The sequence below is a fragment of the Rhincodon typus genome, chromosome 1, assembly GCF_021869965.1.
Source record: "Rhincodon typus isolate 14 chromosome 1, sRhiTyp1.1, whole genome shotgun sequence".
NCBI classification, from domain to species: Eukaryota; Metazoa; Chordata; class Chondrichthyes; order Orectolobiformes; family Rhincodontidae; genus Rhincodon; species Rhincodon typus.
Genome location: NC_063332.1, coordinates 108,866,264 through 108,885,156, shown reverse-complemented (window position 1 = coordinate 108,885,156; position 18,893 = coordinate 108,866,264). Strand labels below are relative to the sequence as shown.

Here is an 18,893-nt window from a genome sequence, read left to right as displayed (position 1 = left end):
ATTTGGGTGGATACGTGAATAGGAAAGGTTTGGAAAGATATTGGCCAGGAGTAGGCAGTTGGGGCTAGTTTAATTTGGGATTACATTCAGCATGGAATGGTTGGACTGAAGGGTCTGTTTCTATGCTGTATGACTTTAAACTCTATAACATCCTTTGCATAGCAGGGAGACCAGAATTGCATGCAATACTCCAAAAGTGGCCAAACCAATGTCCTGTACAACAACATCATGACCTCCCAACTCCTATACTCAATGCACTGACCAATGAAGGCAAGCATTCCAAATGCCTTCTTCACTATCCTATCTACCTGCAACTTCACTTCCAAGGAACTATGAACCTGCATTCCAAGGTCTCTTTGTTCAGCAACAGGACCCAGAACCTTACCATTAAGTGTAAGTCCTACCACTCCTCAGCCCATTGGCCCATCTGATCAAAATCCCATGTTGGAGTTAAAAATTGCATAAAATTATTAAGTATGGACACAAGCAGACAGAATATAAAGTAGAGGATATCTGATGCAGAACTGAAGGAGCCTCTTGCTTTCTTGAGAAGAAAAGCCTGGTGACGCACAGTGAGTCCTTAAAAAGATGCCTCCACTGTTGATGCTCCCCAGAAACAAACAAGCACAGATGGTCTCTATTATTTTCTCAGGGTTAGCAAGGAACAAGAAAATCTTGCAATGTGCACTATGCTAAAAATTATTTCACCACGTTTCAATAAAGGAAAATTATAACCAAGGGCTAAACAAGCTTAAACTTTGTTGTGACCAACAAGGGAGTTAATTCACCACTCCTCACCTGATTGTAACAAATTTAATAAAATTTACAGGACATTTTCTACATTGAGCAAAAATGCATTCAAGTTTGGAACTTTCAATTAGTTTATAAGTAAAATGAACTGTTTTTTTTTACAAATTCAAAAATCAACCTGACAACAATTCACACTATACCCATTGAAAAAAATTATAATCCATTTCAGACATTGTGTGGTCTTTTATTTTACCACAATGGAAATAACTAAATGTGCTATTTCTACTACAACTCCATTGAGAAGTCTAGTAAATCAGTGCTGATCAATGATTTACATAATTTACACACTTACAGCAGCACTGATGGATATCACACACCTATTGTACTAAAGGAAGTCACAAAATAATTTGAGGAAGTTACTCAAGTCTTTTATTATTCCAACTGAAGCTTTACACTCCAATAAGATGCAATAGTGCTAACAGACACAGAGAAATCGCTGGGCAGTCTAAGTTTATTTGAAGAGCAAGCCATTTAAGACATAAAAACAGGAATTGCTGGAGAAATCCAGGCAGCCACAGTAGAGAGAGATACAGTCAACATTTTGAATTCAACTTGACACGTATTTGGAGAGTGAGGGATTGCGAAGGGAAGAGGGGCTGCAAAAAATAAGAGGCTGGAAATGGGAGGGACAAGCTTCAACGGGCTTGCTTAAGAGATGCAGGGCATCTGCAAAGGAAGGAGATGAGCTGCAAAGCAAAGGGCAGGGTGTTGTACAGGGGGTAGCAGCACTCGAATAGGCCTGAGGTACAGCAATGGGGACAGCAATGAAATATCCGGGGATTAGGTAATCAGGAACACATGCAGACATTGAGGAAATGAATTCCTTGCAAATGAACGTGGAGTAACTGTCTTATGGCTACATAAATTCAAGAGCTGCTGTACAAGTGAAGCTAAGATAGCTATTGTATAGTAGATGCTATTGTAATTGAACAGTTTCAGTTGAATAAGTTGATACTGAACAGTTTTATTTCATAAAGATTTGTATTTATGTGTTATCACACCTCAAAGTGTCTCACAGAGTGTGATTTACTTCAGGTACTGTGACTGTGTTACAGCTCAACATGCAACTGTTTAGCTGTGACCTCCGCAGTCTGCTGAGTGTGTGTCTGGGGTGATTGCCTTTTGTGTATTTAAGGGCGTGTCAGATATTTGAAAAAAATTGTTGCTAACTTATACCTGCTGTCTTGTGAAAATGTAAATACTATGGTTTTAGGAAATTAATGTTTTTCTTACGTTTTGTGGCTTTACATTTATTGAGGCAGTGACGACGATATTGATGTGTTCTTCTCATTCGGCTTCTGTGTGAACCAAAAATAATCCATATACCAACACAAAAACAAAAAGGTATTGTAGCTATGCGACTGCATCTCCTGCTCAAGGAGGTGGGTCCCTGAAAAGCATAAATTAGCATTGGAAATATCTAAAGAGGAACCCCAAAAGAAAAACTGGCCCCTGGTCCCCAGGCCAAGGTTGCATTCATCGTAGTTTTCTGCTGAAAACCAAAATTGGAAATAAATACTGGAAACTTTATAATACTAGAGTGCTGCATTGACTATATTCCATTCTGATGAAGATATTCAAATTCTCTGAAGGACAGATTAAGGAAATAAATAAAGAACAGGACTGACACATTGTTTCTCTGTAGTTTTGTTTCCTCTGTTTCCTGAAACCCAAATTTGTGTGGCGATGTGGTTCCACAGGTGGACAGATCACCAAAGCACTCACTGTTTGTGACAGTTCTATCCCCAGGGTCTCGATTCCAAGGACAGGCCAGCACTAGCCAGATTCAGCAGATCTTCCTACAAAGAAGCAGTGTGGGTATTTTGCTGGCTCTGCAGCTGGCTGGCACACAGGCCCTCGACAAGCTCTGTCCAGTGTATTATCTGGACAGCACAATAGATTTTCAAATATTCTTACTGACTTACTATCTTCAGAGAAGACAGGAGCTGTGAGAAGATATTGAAGAATTTTGCGATCACGTTCGAACGGGCATTCCACTTGTTTCCAGGTCATGAACTCACTGACTTGCTTTGCAAGCTCCCAGAATTTCTAAAAAGAGAAGTAATAAATTTGTTTCATCCAACGGCTGAGTATAATCTTAGAGGAAATTAAAGAAACATCAAAATTATTTTTCTGAATGGCCTTAAAACACGAAATACTTCACAAACTTTATGCCCTTGGACCAAGATCACAGTGGTCTGTGTAGAAAATAAAAAAGGAGGATATGAAAACGTAACATACTTTTTGGACATCAAATTAAGTATTTTAAACAATGTGTGGTTAACAGAAAAACAATATTTACCAACACAGGCACCTGTGAGCTTAAAAAAAATTCTTGTAAATAATTGGGTGAGTTGGGCATTGGAGAAGCAATGTTCACATAGGAACATAAGGACTAGGAGCAGGAGTAAGCAGTTAAGCCTCAAGCCCACTCCACTATTCAAATACAATCATGATTAATCTTGTCCCAGCCTCTACTCCACTTTTCTTATCGTTCTCTGTAACCCATTACTAATTAAAAATCCGTATATCTCTTCCTTAAATTATTCAATGACCCAGCATCCACTGCACTCTGGGGTAGTGAATTCCACAGAATTACAACACGGTTGAATTCAGATTCAATCCTCTGTTCTATTGTGTTTCCAAACTCTGCAAAGCTGTGATGCCAAGTAAAGCTCTGATAAGCTTGAGGCACATTACATAGGTTGGACACACCAATTCCATATCTACCATCTAAATCCGGCATTATCAGTGGCTTGGCAGATTACCTGCTCCACTTCCCTCATAACCTGTTTATTCACTCGTGGGATCTGGGCATCACTGGCTGGCCAGCATTTATCGCCCCATACCTAGTTGCCCTTGAGAAGGTGGTAGTGTGCTTTCTTCTTGAACTCTTACAGTCCATGTGTTGTAAGTAGACCCGCAAGGTCCTTAGAGAGGGAATTCCAGGATTTTGACCCAGTGACAGTGAAGAAACGATGATACATTTCCAAGTCAGGATGGTGGTGGTTTGGAGGGGAACTTGAAGGTGGCGGTGTTCCCATGTTTCTGCTGCCTGAAGGTGGAAGGTGCTGTCTAAGTATCTTTGGTGAATTTCTGCAGTGCAGTTTGTACATACTACACACTGCTGCTACTGAGCATCAATGGTGGAGGGAGTGGATGCTTATGGATGCAGCACTAATCAAGTAGGCTGTTTTGTCCTGGACGGTGTCAAGCTTCTTGAGTGTTACTGGAGCTGCATTCCACGTTGCAGGGGGCGGGGAATAAATGAAAATAGAACTTCAACTTGCATGTGAACTCTAGCTCTGAAACTGTAAAGGGACATCTGCTCTATCCAGTCTTCATCTTTGTTCTTGATATTCCTACAGCAGAGTACATACTGCAAACAGCCTGGAAAGGTGACCACGAGCTCAGGATGAAAAACATCTTGTATAAAGTAACACACACAGGGTAAAAATTACTGTCAGTAATGTTATCGTGTAACTTCTTGACATTCATATCAAAAAGTTTCCTTCCACACTTTTGACAGAATCAATAAAACATTTCATGTCAGGAACAAAAACAGAAGTTGCTGGAAAAGCTCAGCAGGTCTGGCAGCATCTGTGAAGAAAAAAATCAGACTTAACATTTCGGGTTCGGTGACCCTTCCTCAGAAGGGTTCCCGGACCTGAAACATTTCATGTTAGTGGATTTAGCGTTTTTGTGCAAAACTGAAGACAGGAAATAGAACTTGGTAAAATCATATTTATTACTTATGTGACTGTATTCCTGATGGTACTGTCTACCTTTAGATTCAATCTTTAAGAAGTCAATTCCCACTCATGAAATTGAATCAGAGATAGTAGGAACTGCAGATGCTGGAGAATCCGAGACAACAAGGTGCAGGGCTGGATGAACACAGCAGGCCAAGCAGCATCATAGGAGCAGAAAGGCTGACGTTTCGGGCCTAGACCCTTCATCAGAAAAGGGGGAGGGGAAGGGGGTTCTGAAATAAATAGGGAGAGAGTGGGAGGCGGATAGAAGATGGATAGAGGAGAGGATAGGTGGAGAGGAAACAAACAGGTCAAAGAGGCAGGGATGGAGCCAGTAAAGGTGAGTGTAGGTGGGGAGTTAGGGAGGGGATAGGTCAGTCCAGGGAGGACGGACAGGTCAAGGGGGCGGGATGAGATTAGTAGGTAGGAGATGGGGGTGCGGCTTGAGGTGGGAGGAGGGGATAGGTGGGAGGAAGAACAGGTTAGGGAGGCGGGGACGAGGCGGAGGCGGCGGAAAAACTGCTCTATGTCCAAGCGTGAGCGGTATTCGTTGATCTGTGGGTGGAGGGGGACAAAGGTGAGCCCTTTACTGAGGACTGACCGTTCGTCCTCAGTAAGGGGTAGGCCTGGGGGGATGGTGAAGACTCGGCAGGGCTGGGTGCTATTGGCCCAAAACGTCAGCCTTTCTGCTCCTATGATGCTGCTGGGCCTGCTGTGTTCATCCAGCTCTGCACCTTGTTGTCTCGGATTCTCCAGCATCTGCAGTTCCTACTATCTCTGATTCAATTTTAACCCCACTGCGAAGCCTCTTTTAAGGATGCCTAGCCTGAAGAAGTTACCCTCCTCCCTCCGGACAAACCTCAGGGGTCTCTCTCCCACTGCAACTCTCTCGTAATCTCTTCGGCCCTGAAACTGCTCGACCATGTCCTGAAGCAAACCAGGTACTACAGCCACATCACCTTTCTTAGCACCTGCCTACGGAACCAGATCATCCCCAATGGACTACAATCCACATTCAAGCCTTCCCAATTTGATCCCAACCGTGACAATATCTACACTCATGGCATTGAGATCCTTCAGAAGCATTTCTCCCTGCGACTCCTGAAACACACACTTGCAGCAATGCGCCGGCATCTCCAGGCACTACAATCAAGCCTACCCCAGCTCAGAGCCTCCCTCTCCCAGACCTGCAAAGGACCTCTCCTGTTTTTTCAACTCCGCCCACCGCTGACGCCGACGCAATTCCGCCCACAGCCGACGCAACTCCGCCCACAGCCGACGCAATTCCGCCCACAGCCGACGCAACTCCGCCCACAGCCGACGCCGACGTCGCTCCGCCCACAGCCTCCACAGCCAGCAGCTCCAGAGGGGACAATAGCACCCAGCCCTGCCGAGTCTTCACCATCCTCCCAGGCCTACCCCTTACTGAGGACGAACGGTCAGTCCTCAGTAAAGGGCTCACCTTTGTCCCCCTCCACCCACAGATCAACGAATACCGCTCACGCTTGGACATAGAGCAGTTTTTCCGCCGCCTCCGCCTCGTCCCCGCCTCCCTAACCTGTCCTTCCTCCCACCTATCCCCTCCTCCCACCTCAAGCCGCACCCCCATCTCCTACCTACTAACCTCATCCCGCCCCCTTGACCTGTCCGTCCTCCCTGGACTGACCTATCCCCTCCCTAACTCCCCACCTACACTCACCTTTACTGGCTCCATCCCCGCCTCTTCGACCTGTTTGTTTCCTCTCCACCTATCCTCTCCTCTATCCATCTTCTATCCGCCTCCCACTCTCTCCCTATTTATTTCAGAACCCCCTTCCCCTCCCCCTTTTCTGATGAAGGGTCTAGGCCCAAAACGTCAGCCTTTCTGCTCCTATGATGCTGCTTGGCCTGCTGTGTTCATCCAGCCCTGCACCTTGTTGTCTCCCACTCATGAAATACTGTTTATAAATCATTTGTCAGGGGCAAAATAGTGTGGCCAACAATCAGAGATAGACAACAGATGACCAAACGGCAGGATTCCACAGGGGCAAAGAGATGAAACAACAGGGAGATTACATAAATAAAATGTGAAAAAGAGAGACAGCCACACATGCTGCTGAAACATCTAGCGAAAGGCATACTAAAGAAACGGTAGATCAGTACAGGATTTTGGAAAGACAGAAAAACTCAAGACAATCAATTGAAGTGACTCAAACTAATATCAGAATTGCAGCAGGCAATAGGACTGGCCCAAGGATTAAAGCAAGAGATCAATTTGAAAGCAAATGGACACAAGGCATCTCAGAGGTAGTTACATGATAGAATGATTGTGGCAAATGGATGAAGATCAAAAAGGGCCAGAATGGAGAGGGAAAGGTTCATGGGTGCACATCTACTCTGAGAGGTGGATTGAAAAATAGTCTGTAGCAATGTTAATCTGCACACTCCTTAATGGTTAGATAGCAGCCAAATAGCCTAATTTCTTATTTTTAAGGATTTCTTCTTTCAGAAAGTTTGGTTTTACTCAACGTTCATGTGGGGTGCCCCTTTTACTACTTTTCACCGGTATTCAGGGCTTTAAAAACAGACAAAATAACATCAGAATTACCTCAAAATTGACATGGCCATTCAGTAAACGGTTGGCACAACCCTCGTTTAAAAAGTAAATATCCTTGATTAAGAGACTGCAGAAAGGAATTACAATCTGTCAAAACAAAATTATGATGAAATAAAAATTAGTTATAAGCTTCAGTTGAACCCTACATCCTATTAGTTATCTATTAATTACAGGTATTAATAAAACTGACTGGAATATTTTAGGAGCACAGGAGCAGGAATAAGCCATTCTGCCCTGTGAGTCTATTTCACCATTCTGTGTAGTCATGCCTGATCATCTAAATTATTCTTTTGTCCCTGCACCAACTCATTTTCCTTAATGTTACTGATATTTAGAATCTGTCAATCTCTGGCTTAAACACACTCAATGACAGAGATTCCACCGCTCTCTGTAGCAGAGAATTTCAAAGATTCAAAACCCTGAGTGAAAACAAAATCACCTTTGGGCTTAAGTGGCTTCCCTCTTATTTTGAAATTATGTTCCCTGGTTCTAGACTACTGCCAAAATGCCATCCCCTATTCCCAATTCCTTCGCCTCCGCCGCATCTGCTCCCAGGATGAGGCATTCCAGTCCCGTACATCTCAGATGACCTTGTTTTGCAAGGACCGCAACATCCCCTCCTCAGTGGTCGAGAACGCCCTCCACCGTGTCTCCCGCATTTTCCGCAACTCATCCCTCACACCCCCTCCCCGCAATAACAACTAAAACAGAAACCCCCTCGTCCTCACGTACCACCCCACCAACTTCCGGATCCAACGCATCATCCTCCACCATCTGCAATCCAACCCCACCACCAAAGACATTTTTCCCTCCCCACCCTTATCTGCTTTCCGGAGGGACCACTCTCTCTGTGACTCCCTTGTCTGTTCCACACTCCCCTCCAGCCCCACCACACTCGGCACTTTTCCCTGCAACCGCAGGAAGTGCTACACCTGCCCCTACACCTCCCCCCTCACCCCCATCCCAGGCCCCAAGAAGACTTTCCACATCAAGCAGATGTTCACCTGCACATCTGCTAATGTGGTATACTGCATCCGCTGTACCCGTTATGGCCTCCTCTACGTCGGGGAAACCAAGCAGAGGCTTGGGGACCGCTTTGCAGAACACCTACGCTCGGTTCGCACTAAACAACTGCACCTCCCAGTCGCAAACCATTTCAACTCCCCCTCCCATTCCTCAGACGACATGTCCATCCTGGGCCTCCTGCAGTGCCACAATGATGCCACCTGAAGGTTGCAGGAACAGCACCTCATATTCCACTTGGGAACCCTGCAGCCCAATGGTATCAATGTGGACTTCACAAGCTACAAATCTCCCCTCTCCCTACCGCATCCCAAAACCAGCCCAGCTCGCCCCCGCCTCCCTAACCTGTCCTTCCTCCCACCTATCCCCTCCTCCCACCTCAAGCCCCATCCCCATCTCCCACCTACTAACCCCGCCCCACCCCCTTGACCTGTCCGTCCTCCCTGGACTGACCTATCCCCTCCCTAACTCACCACCTACACTCACCTTTACTGGCTCCATCCCCGCCTCTTTGACCTGTCTGTCTTCTCTCCACCTATCTTCTCCTCTATCCATCTTCTATCCGCCTCCCCCTCTCTCCCTATTTATTTCAGAACCCCCTTCCCCTCCCCCATTTATGAAGAAGGGTCCAGAAATGTCAGCCTTCCTGCTCCTCTGATACTGCTTGGCCTGCTGTGTTCATCCAGCTCTACACCTTGTTATCAAAGAAAAAGTTTAACCGACATCTTTCCCTTTACATATTTTATAGGTTTCAAGTTCACCTCTCAATCGTCAAAATTCTAAAGAATTCAGGCCCGATTTCCCCAATCCCTTTTCACAGGACAGACACATCATCTGGGAGCAAGTAGGTTGAATCTTCATTTCACCCCCTCTGTGGAAGCTTCTGTAAAGGGACCAAAACTGCACACAATACTCCATGTGCTGTCTATGCAAGCTTCTATACAACTCAAATCTTCTTGTAGTAAAGGCTAATATACCATTAGCTTTCTTAATTGCCTGCTGCATTTTTAGGCATAAGCCTTCAGTAACTTATTGACGAGGTTACTCAGGCTCCTTTGTACAATGACACTTTCTAACCTCTTATCGTTTAAGAAATACTTAGCACATCTGTTTTCCCTAACAATGCGGGTAATCTGACATCTTCCCACATTGGTTTCCATATGCTATGTACTTGCCCATTTACTAAGTCTGTTCAAATCCTCTTGATGCCGATTTGCATTTCCTTTACAGCAGACTTCCCACCGAGCTTTGAGTTTTCTATGAACATGGAATAGTGCATTTGGTGTCCTAGTCACTGTACATCTTGCAAATAACATGGGCCCAAGTATGGAACATTTCAGTACCCCATCAGTTACAGCTTGCCAACACGAGAACAGCCCATTTATTCCTACACTTTGCTTTCTGCCTATTAGCCAATCCTTAACCCTTGCCAAAAATGATCTCCTAGTTCATGAGCTTCAATTTTGCTAACCCACCTCTTGGGAACAGCCTTATCAAAAACAACATCTGAAAATCCAAGATATAAATTCTGTTAGTAATATCCAGAAAAAAAAACCTCAAATAGGACTGTAAAACAATTTCTCCTTCACAAAACCATGCCTTCTGCTTCCTGCCACTTGACCAATTTCTGGATTAGCCAAACCATGCTGGTTATGCCTAATCAGATCATTATTATCCATTATTATCTATTTATCACATTCTCAAAATGCAGCAGTTCACGAAGTCAGCAGCTAATAATAGACCTGTCATGTTAATGGAGATATCATACTGCTTATTTTAAACAAGATAACACCTCCACTGAAAGATTAGAAAACTAATTTCACGTGAGTTGCATGGCTGAACCTTAATATTCAGATAATTTCAAGGTCATTGGTTTTTAGGTTTCAATGTTGTTGCATCACATTGCCTTATCTTTATACACTAGTCTCCACCCTGCTCCTGGCTCCAGCTCTACACCCAGCCCCAGCCCCAAGCCCTACTGGACATTTACCATTTCCCCCGGACCTCCCCCTTACTGAGGCTGAAAGGTCAGCAAAGGGCTCACCCTCAATCCCCTGTGCCCACATGTAAACGAATTCCACATGTATCTCGATGTCAAGTTCTTTTTTCACCACCTCTGCCTCCCTGCCTTTTCCTTTGAACAGGAATCCAACCCACCCTCTGCTGACCCCTTCTCCCGCCTCCAGCAAACTCCATCCTCCTGGACACCCCCTCCCGTCCTCCTACCCTTCCTCAACCTTTTCATCTTAAACTGCCGCCACGACATCAATCGCTTGGATCTCCCCGCACCACTCACTCACTCTAACCATTTCCCATCGGAACACACCTCCCTCCACTCCCTTTGCTCCAACCCCAACCTCACCACTGAACCTACCGACAAGGAGGGCACAGTGGTAGTGTGGCGAATTGACCTCTACATTGCTGAGGCCTGACACCAACTCTCTGGCACCTCCTCCTACCATACCCTCGATCATGAACCCACCTCTGATCACCAAGCCATCATCTCCCAGACCATCTACACCCTCATCAGTTCGGGAGATCTCCTGTCCACAGCCTCCAATCTGATAGTTCCCCAACCGCGCACTGCCCATTTCTATCTCCTACCCAAAATCCATAAACTTGACTGCTCCAGTTGATCCACTGTCTCTGCCTGCTCCTGCCCCACCGAGCTCACCTCCTCCTGCCTCAACTCCATTCTTTCCACTTTGGTCCAGGAACTTCCCACCTACATTCGTTACACAACCCATGCCCTCCACCTTTTCCAAAACTTTCATTTCCCCAGCCCCCAGCACCTCATCTTCACCATGGACGTACAGTCCCTGTATGCTTGTATCCCCCATAAGGATGGCATGGAAGCCCTCCGCTTCTTCCTCTCTCATAGGCCCAACCAGACCCCCTCCACTGACACCCTCATTCGCTTGGCAGAACTGGTCTTCACCCTCAACAATTTTTCCTTTGACTCCTCCCACTTCCTACAAACCAAAGGAGGAACCACGGGCACCTGCATGGGCCCGAGCTATGCCTGCCTCTTTGTACTATTCGTGGAACAGTTCCTCTTCCATAACTACACCGGCACCATCCCTCACCTCTTTCTCCATTATATTGATGACTGCATCAATGCGGCCTCGTGCTCCCAAAAGGAGCTCGAGCAGTTCAACAACTTTGCTAACAACTTCCACTCCGCCCTCAAATTCACCTGGACTATTTCTGACACCTCCCTCCCCTTCCTGGACCTGTCCGTCTCCATCTCCGGAAACCGACTCATCACTGATATTTATTTCAAACCCACTGACTCCCACAACTACCTCAAATACACCTCCTCTCAACCAACCTCCTGCAAAAATGCTATCCCATATTCTCAATTCCTCCACCTCCGCTGCATCTGCTCCCAGGATGAGGCGTTCTACTCCAGGACATCGCAGATATCCTCCTACTTTAGAGACCGTGGTTTCCCCTCCTCTGTAATTAAGGGTGCTCTCAACCACATCTCCCCCATTTCCTGCACTTCTGCCCTCAAACCCTCTCCCTCCAACAACAAGGGTAGAGTCACCTTGGTCCTCACATATCACCCCACCAACCTCCGAATACAACTCATCATCCTCCCACATTTCCGCCACCTATAATCAGACCCTAACACCAAAAAGATATTTCCCTCCCCACCCCTCTCTGCTTTCCACAGGGCCATTCATTCCGCGACTCCCTCATCAGCTCCACACTGCCCACCAACCCCTCCACCATACCCGGTGCCTATATCCCTGCAAGCACAGGAGGTGCTACACCTGGCCCTACACCTCCCCTCTCACCTCTGTCCGAAGCCCCAAACAATCCTTCCACATCCGGCAGAGATTCACCTGCACCCCATCTGACCTGACTCATTGCTCCCGTTGCTCCCGATGTGGTCTCCTCTATATCAGGGGGACCAGTCTGCAGAGCATCTGCACTCTGCATGCACCAACCAACCCGACCTCCTGGTTGCCATCCATTTGAACTCCCCTGGCAACATGTCCATCCTGGGCCTCCTGCACTGTCAGAGTGAGGCCAAACGTAAACTGGAGGAACAACACCTGATATTTCGCCTTGGGAGCCTAAGCCCAAGGGCCTGAATATTGACTTCACCAGCTTCAAAATCCCGCCACCCCCAGCCTTACCTCATGTCCTGCCTCCCTGACCTGACCTGACCTGACCTGATCTAACCTAACCTGTCTATCTCCCTACTCACCTATCAGCTCGACCCTTCTCACTGACCAATCACTATAACCCCTTACCTGCATCCACCTATCACCATCCCACCTACCTTTCCCCAGCCCCACACCTTCCCTCTATTTATTTATGGGCTCCCCTCCCCTTCCCCAGTCCTGATAAATGGTTTTGGCCCAAAATGTTGACTTTCCTGCTCCTTGGATACTGTCTGACCTGTTGTGTTTGTCCAGCTCCATGTTTATCTGGCTTCCAGCATCTGCAGTCCTTACTGCCCCCTCGTCACTGACACCCTGATATTCCATCCTGATTTTTCAGCCAAAATCTAAGATCCAGAATGACCAGATTCCATTGTCACTCTGTGCTGAGTCATCTGCTTTGTCATGGGTACCTAACAGACTTCAACACTCTTGGATTGTGGCTGAGAATATCCACTGATTGCCAAAAACCAATCTCGCTGTAAATTTAAATCATAACAAATAAGACCAAATTGGACTGTAATGCGGTCCCTTTTATGTTTGAATAAACTTAATGCTACTACTTATTTTTTGAATAATAGCTACTTGGTCAAAGTACTGGGGAGTGAGCCAAGTCATAGAAACCATGACCGAGAGACGGCTAAATATAGGAAGGAAATGAACTAAATAACCTCTTGACACAGACAGAAAACAAATGCAGCTAAAGCTAAGAAAACAGCAACGTATTTGATGCAGTCAACTTGGACTTCAAAGGTCTTGGTAAGGTTCCGAACCCGAGACTGACAGCGAAGGTAAAAGCCTGTGGGATCCAAGGAAATTTGGCTAATCCAGAATTAGCTGAGTGGCAGGAAGCAGAAGGCAATGGTCAAGGGGTGTTTTGAGATTGAAAACCTGTGTGCAATGGGATCCCACAGGAATCAGCATTGGGGCCTTTGCTGTTTGTGGTATGTATAAATGACTTAGACTTTAATGTGGAAGGGTTGATCAGTCAGTTTGTGGATGATATGATAATTGATGGGGTGGTAAATAGCCTTACATTCCAGGAAGATGGAGATGTGGTGATCAGATGAGCTGATCCATGGCAAACGGGATTCATTCTGGATAAGTGTGAGGTGATACACTTGGGCAGCATAAACAAGGCACAGGAATACACGATGAACAGTAGGATCCTGGGAAGCACTGAGCACCAGAGGGGCATTGTTGCCATGTCCATTGGTCCCTTAAAGTAACAGGATAGATACTTAAAGTGGTTAAGAAGGCTTAACCACTTCAGGCTTAATGGATACCAGTCTTTATTAGTCAACGCACAGACTTTAAGATCAGGGAGGTTATTCTGGAATTTGTGTAAAACTTGGTTAGGCAACAGCTAGAGTATTATGTGCAATCCTAGAATCCATATGATTGAAGAAATGTGATTCATTGGACAGTGTTCAGAGGAGATTTACCAGGATGTTGTCTGGTTTGGAGAGTTTTAGTTATGAATAGAGGTTGGATAGAGTCGTACAGCATAGAAACAGGGCAATGGTGAAAAGGTAAATTTCATCACCTGTCATGGGGAAGGAGGAGTAGAGACTGAGGGAGGATATGATTGAGATGCTTAAAATTGATGGGCTTAAATTGGAAAAAAAATTCCCTTGTACTGCCAAAGACTAGGGAGCATAGATTTAAGGTAAGGGGCAAGAGGTTTAGACAGGATGTGAGAAAACATTCGTCCACCCAGGAGATGGTGGGAATTCTGGAACTATAAGGATGGTAGAGGCAGAAACCCTCAAACATTAAAAAAAATTCTTCTGATGTGTACTTGCAATTCCAAAGCAACCAAGGCTATGGATCAAATGCTGGAAAATGGGATTAGCATAATTGGGTGTTTTTTTATTGACTACAATGCAGAATCAATGGGCTGCAGGACCTTTTTCTCTGCTGTCAGTGTTCATTTTGAATTTGCATGGGATGAAGTTTGTATTGAGCAAGGATACAAAAAGGATAACTGTAGTCATCTGTTTTATTCTCTTTCTCAGATTTTCTTTCTCATGACTTCAAATTACAGAGGGTTCACTGAACTGTTAAAATGTTGTGATTTGCAAATTGAATTTTGTCCACGTAGCAAGCAATGCTTTGTGAACTGCTGGCTTTCTGAGTACTATCGGAGCAACACGTATTTATAAAATGACTTTTGAATCATCTGCTGCCTTGAAATGGTTAACACCATCTTCCTCCAACACTTCTCCACAGGTACCCCCGCTGGGTGGGACTGCCCTCACAGCTTCTTGTCTTGGCCAGAGGCTATGGCTTCTGGGCCAGCCCCTGCACCATTACATGTAATATCACTGGAGGATTGATCCAGTATTCCTTGCTATTTCTCATCTACACTCTGCACCTCAATGATACAATTCAAAAGCTCAGCACAGGGTTCTGCATATATGGTGACCACACCTAGCTCCACTATATCAGTTGTGGATGAATGTTCTCGATGAGATGTATGATTGTGTAATAGCCACACACAGCAGCATGAAATGTATGTGCAGGCCTTGTGTCATGATAAACAGCAAGTGAAAACTTAACAATATAATGCACTGATAAAGCTGACCAAGTGTAACAACTAAATGTTCCTGAACCACCATGTGACGCCACCCCCACCATCTCCGATTTATCTGAATGATTATCCAGCATACCATTCCAAATAAACTACTTCTAATTAAAAATCAGAAATTGGTGCCTATCAATATTCCATTCTCTACCTACCAATTCTATCCCTCTTGGTGGTCATTGAAACTGAATCAAACTGTTTGCATCTTTGGAGTCCAATAGTACTCAAGATTAGCTTCTTACTACCTAACTGTGCCATCACCAAGACCCTGTACTTCCAATCTGTAACATTGCTTGTATCCGGCCTTGCCTCAGCTCATTTGCTCCTGAAACCCCAGACACATTTCTGCTACCTCCCAACTTGATTTTATTAATGCTTTCTTCGACAGCCTCCTATTTAGCATTCTCCATAAACTTAAACATGACCAAACTCTCTGCTCTTTTAATTTGCATCAAGTCCTGTCCTCCATCACCTTGAGCTTGTTGATCAACAACAGCCTCCAGTCCAACAATAACTTGATTTTAAGGTGCCGTTTTCTCTTGTTAAATCTTTGCAAGGTGTTACTCTTCCCTGTTTCTGTCACCTGTCACTACTATATGATCCTTTGAGATCTTGTGTACCTCCAGTTCCGCCTCTTACTCTTTCCACCACTTGTGTCCATGCCTTCAGTTCCTAGCCTCTTGGCTCTGGAATTCCTGCATAAGGCTGTCTCTCTACATCTCTCTCCTCCTTCAGAACAGCCCTTGAAAACTCATCTCTTTGACAACTGTCCAAATATCTTTGTGTCAAATGTTGTTTGATAACCCCACTGTAAATCAACTTGCAATGTTCTCCTATTTTGGAGGCACTATATATGAATGCTCGTAATTGTTTTTGTTGTTAATAAAGAGAAACATCTCAAAGCTTTACTGATGTCTGATCCAATTTGATTTATGGAAGTACGCGTGTATGCAAAATCATCCTCAACTACTGAACAATTGCTCCTGTCCACTACTTGAGGAGCATTGTCACAGCAAATAATTTCAAATACAGTACAGCTCATACATGGTTAAGATCTGATAAGTTGCCTGAAAGATTGAGAAATGTATTAGTGTGGATTGTTCTTCAGTGCTTAACAATATAAGCATTAATCAAATCAGTCCACCATGTCCAGAGAGCATTAGAAATAACTGTACTCTCTACAATGAAGTACTTTTGGACATGGGATGGAGTGACAAATTTAGTAGCTTAACTCTCTCTTGCTTGTGAGGTTGACAGCACTGCAAAAAAGAAAAGTTGCAGAGATAGGGCCTACCAATTATAATCATATATTACCTTTAAAACTATCTTGACAGAAAAAAAATTAAAATTTTACAAATAGTGTGAATAGAATAAGATTATGTCCATACACTTTGCATCTCAGCTGTACAAGAACAACCTTGGTCAGGAATTTCTGCAGTTGTTGCATTGTATAAATGGCACAACATGGGGTTCCTGACACATTTCTGGTCAAGTTTCTGTTGGTGGACTATGAAATGTTCCCAGGGAATTTCTGAGTTTCAACTGCAATATTTTTTAGACTTTGGGGGAAAAGCTAAAATAATTCTCCAATGTTAAGTGACTGATGATTTGATTTAACACTTAAAGACAGAGCAAATAAAAAACATCATTTTTTGTATGGTTAATAATAAAACCATTTAAACAAACAATTACAATAATCCTGAGATAAAAGAGGAAAGAATATACAATCAAAAGTTTAGATTAAGAAATGTAACAGGTCAGAGGGAATTAACCAATACCTGGTATTTGCTGTTTTATAGGGTCAACAAAATAAACACTGAATAGTATTTCTACCCACCCAGTATTACCATGCAATTTCAGGGAATTCAGATATGTAATGGTGCAGAAGTTGTAATGAGAATAGCAATGATGATTTCAGCACTTTTAGTATAATTGAGGAAAGCTAACTCCTTTACCTGGAGTATACATATGCACAGTAAAATGTGAAAATCCAGAGGTTGGTTTGGGAGATACTCGGGGCATTTTTATTAGAAATGGAAGTGGAAAAGGGATCCCTAAAATACCAGCGTGAAGTGCATCTCAATGTCAAGGTGGGTTCCCAACAATGGAAATAATTAGAGAAGAGAGGACAGAAAACCCACTCTTTTCCCAAGTGAAGTCAATTAAATCTGTTTAAAAGTTTGTTAAAAGAGCATTGAGGTTTGCAGTTTAAATTTTCATGGTGGGAGCAGGAGAAGGGAGTTGGTTAATGATGGTAGCAGCAGAGCAGCAACCCTGTCCCATAAGAAGGTCAATGGAGCGAAGCGGATTGGGCAGGTGCTAAGGAGGTGATTCTTTGCAGATAGGCATCCAGTGCTCAGGCTGTGAAGAAAGTCTGTATTCTTCTGGCAGCATGTGAGCAGAAAAGCAAGGAGCCAGGTTTCCAAAGACAAGTGGACAGGCCAGAAGAAAGGCTGTAATTAAAAATGGGAAATACGGTATTGATATAGGGTCCCGTAGTGATGAGGAGCAACACTGTCCACAGAAAGTAAAGAGGCTGAATCCTCAACACTGGATCTACACCCAAGAGAGTTGGAGATGACAGAGATCCAGTGCCTGAACAAACAGTGGCACACCCAGCAAACGGTCACAGGCATCAATAATTTCATCACTGAAGATCTCACGACGCGCAGCACTGCCATCCATGGTCTGCCAGTAATTGTCAAAGTCACCGTGGCCTTCTTCATGCTGCCTCTTTCCAAGTATCGGCTGCAGGCCCTAGTGGTAGATCAAAATGGCCGCTCACATGGCATTGCCTTGGTTACTGATGTACATCATTTAACTACAGGCACCACCTTGCAGGAACAGACACCATTGAGTTTCCTTTCCATTTCTACATTCACCTAGGTGTAGGGAACCATCAAATATACCCATGTGGCTATCAAGGCCATCATCCCCTCAATTTCTAACTGATCTGCATCCATGGGAATAGTGACCTCCATATGTCGCTGGCAGCTGCAATAATTTCTTCATCCTCCACCAAACCCTTTGATCTTCACTCCAACCTTCAAAGTGCTTAGACAGATGCTAGGAAGAGAACAAGGCATATTCTCGCTCTCCCGTGACAGCTCACTTCCCTCTGCTGCAGTGTTTTAGCCCAATCTGATTTCTCCCTCAAGACAATTGGTAGCCTCATATGAATTAATCCTAAACGTCATCCGACCTGCTTCTGTTCACGCCCCACTAAGTGGATAGCAAGCTCATTTCCATGTCAGTTAAGAGGCCAAACTCTGGGAAAATCTTAATTTTAATTAGTTTCCCACCAAAGAGTGGTTTCCAAAAATATACACAGATTCTCCTTCCTGCCACCACAATGAAAGTTCTACCTACTGTTACTCTGCAGTTCTAGACTTCTCCAATTGTCTTGGCACTATAACAACTGCAAAGGCATCAATCTATTGTACCTGTCCACTAAATCCATATTAAAAACAGCCGAAAAAATAGAGCTAATGCATTCAGAGCTAAACAAAACTTACAATGATTATTAATGTTGGAAATATGTTCTAAATAAATATCAAAATTCTTCTAACTTTTCTGCCTCTCCCTTTGATCTCTTTCCCTTCATTCCATTTGTCTTTCTATATGTCATTTAAATTTAATTTTTATTTTGTGCTCTACGCTTCCTCATTTAGACTCTGCACATCTCAGCAACGATGATTAAATGTTATTAGTGGAAGAACTTTATTGTTGCTTGCCTTGTCTGCAGGGAAAGCAGAACTCCTACAGAAGGCAGTGTACCTGAGATAGAATTATAGAATCCCTACAGTGTGGAAGCAGGCCACTCAGCCAATCCAGTCCACATCAACCCTTCAAAGAGCATCCAACCCACCCACATCCCGCTACCCTATCCCTGTAACCCTGCAATTCCCATGGCTAACCCACCCACATCCCGCTACCCTATCCCTGTAACC

The 18,893-nt window shown here is 44.4% G+C and overlaps 1 protein-coding gene across 1 annotated transcript in view; it reads right to left on the bottom strand.

Moving 5' to 3' along the window:
- rasgef1ba (RasGEF domain family, member 1Ba) overlaps positions 1 to 18,893 on the bottom strand; it is a 423,399-nt gene that overhangs the window by 8,171 nt on the left and 396,335 nt on the right. The window contains exons 11-12 of the mRNA XM_048598326.1: positions 7,150 to 7,245; positions 2,736 to 2,859 (exon numbers count right to left, since the gene is read on the bottom strand). Coding sequence (XP_048454283.1) covers positions 2,736 to 2,859; positions 7,150 to 7,245 — 220 coding nt within the window. The remainder of the gene's footprint in view (positions 1 to 2,735; positions 2,860 to 7,149; positions 7,246 to 18,893) is intronic.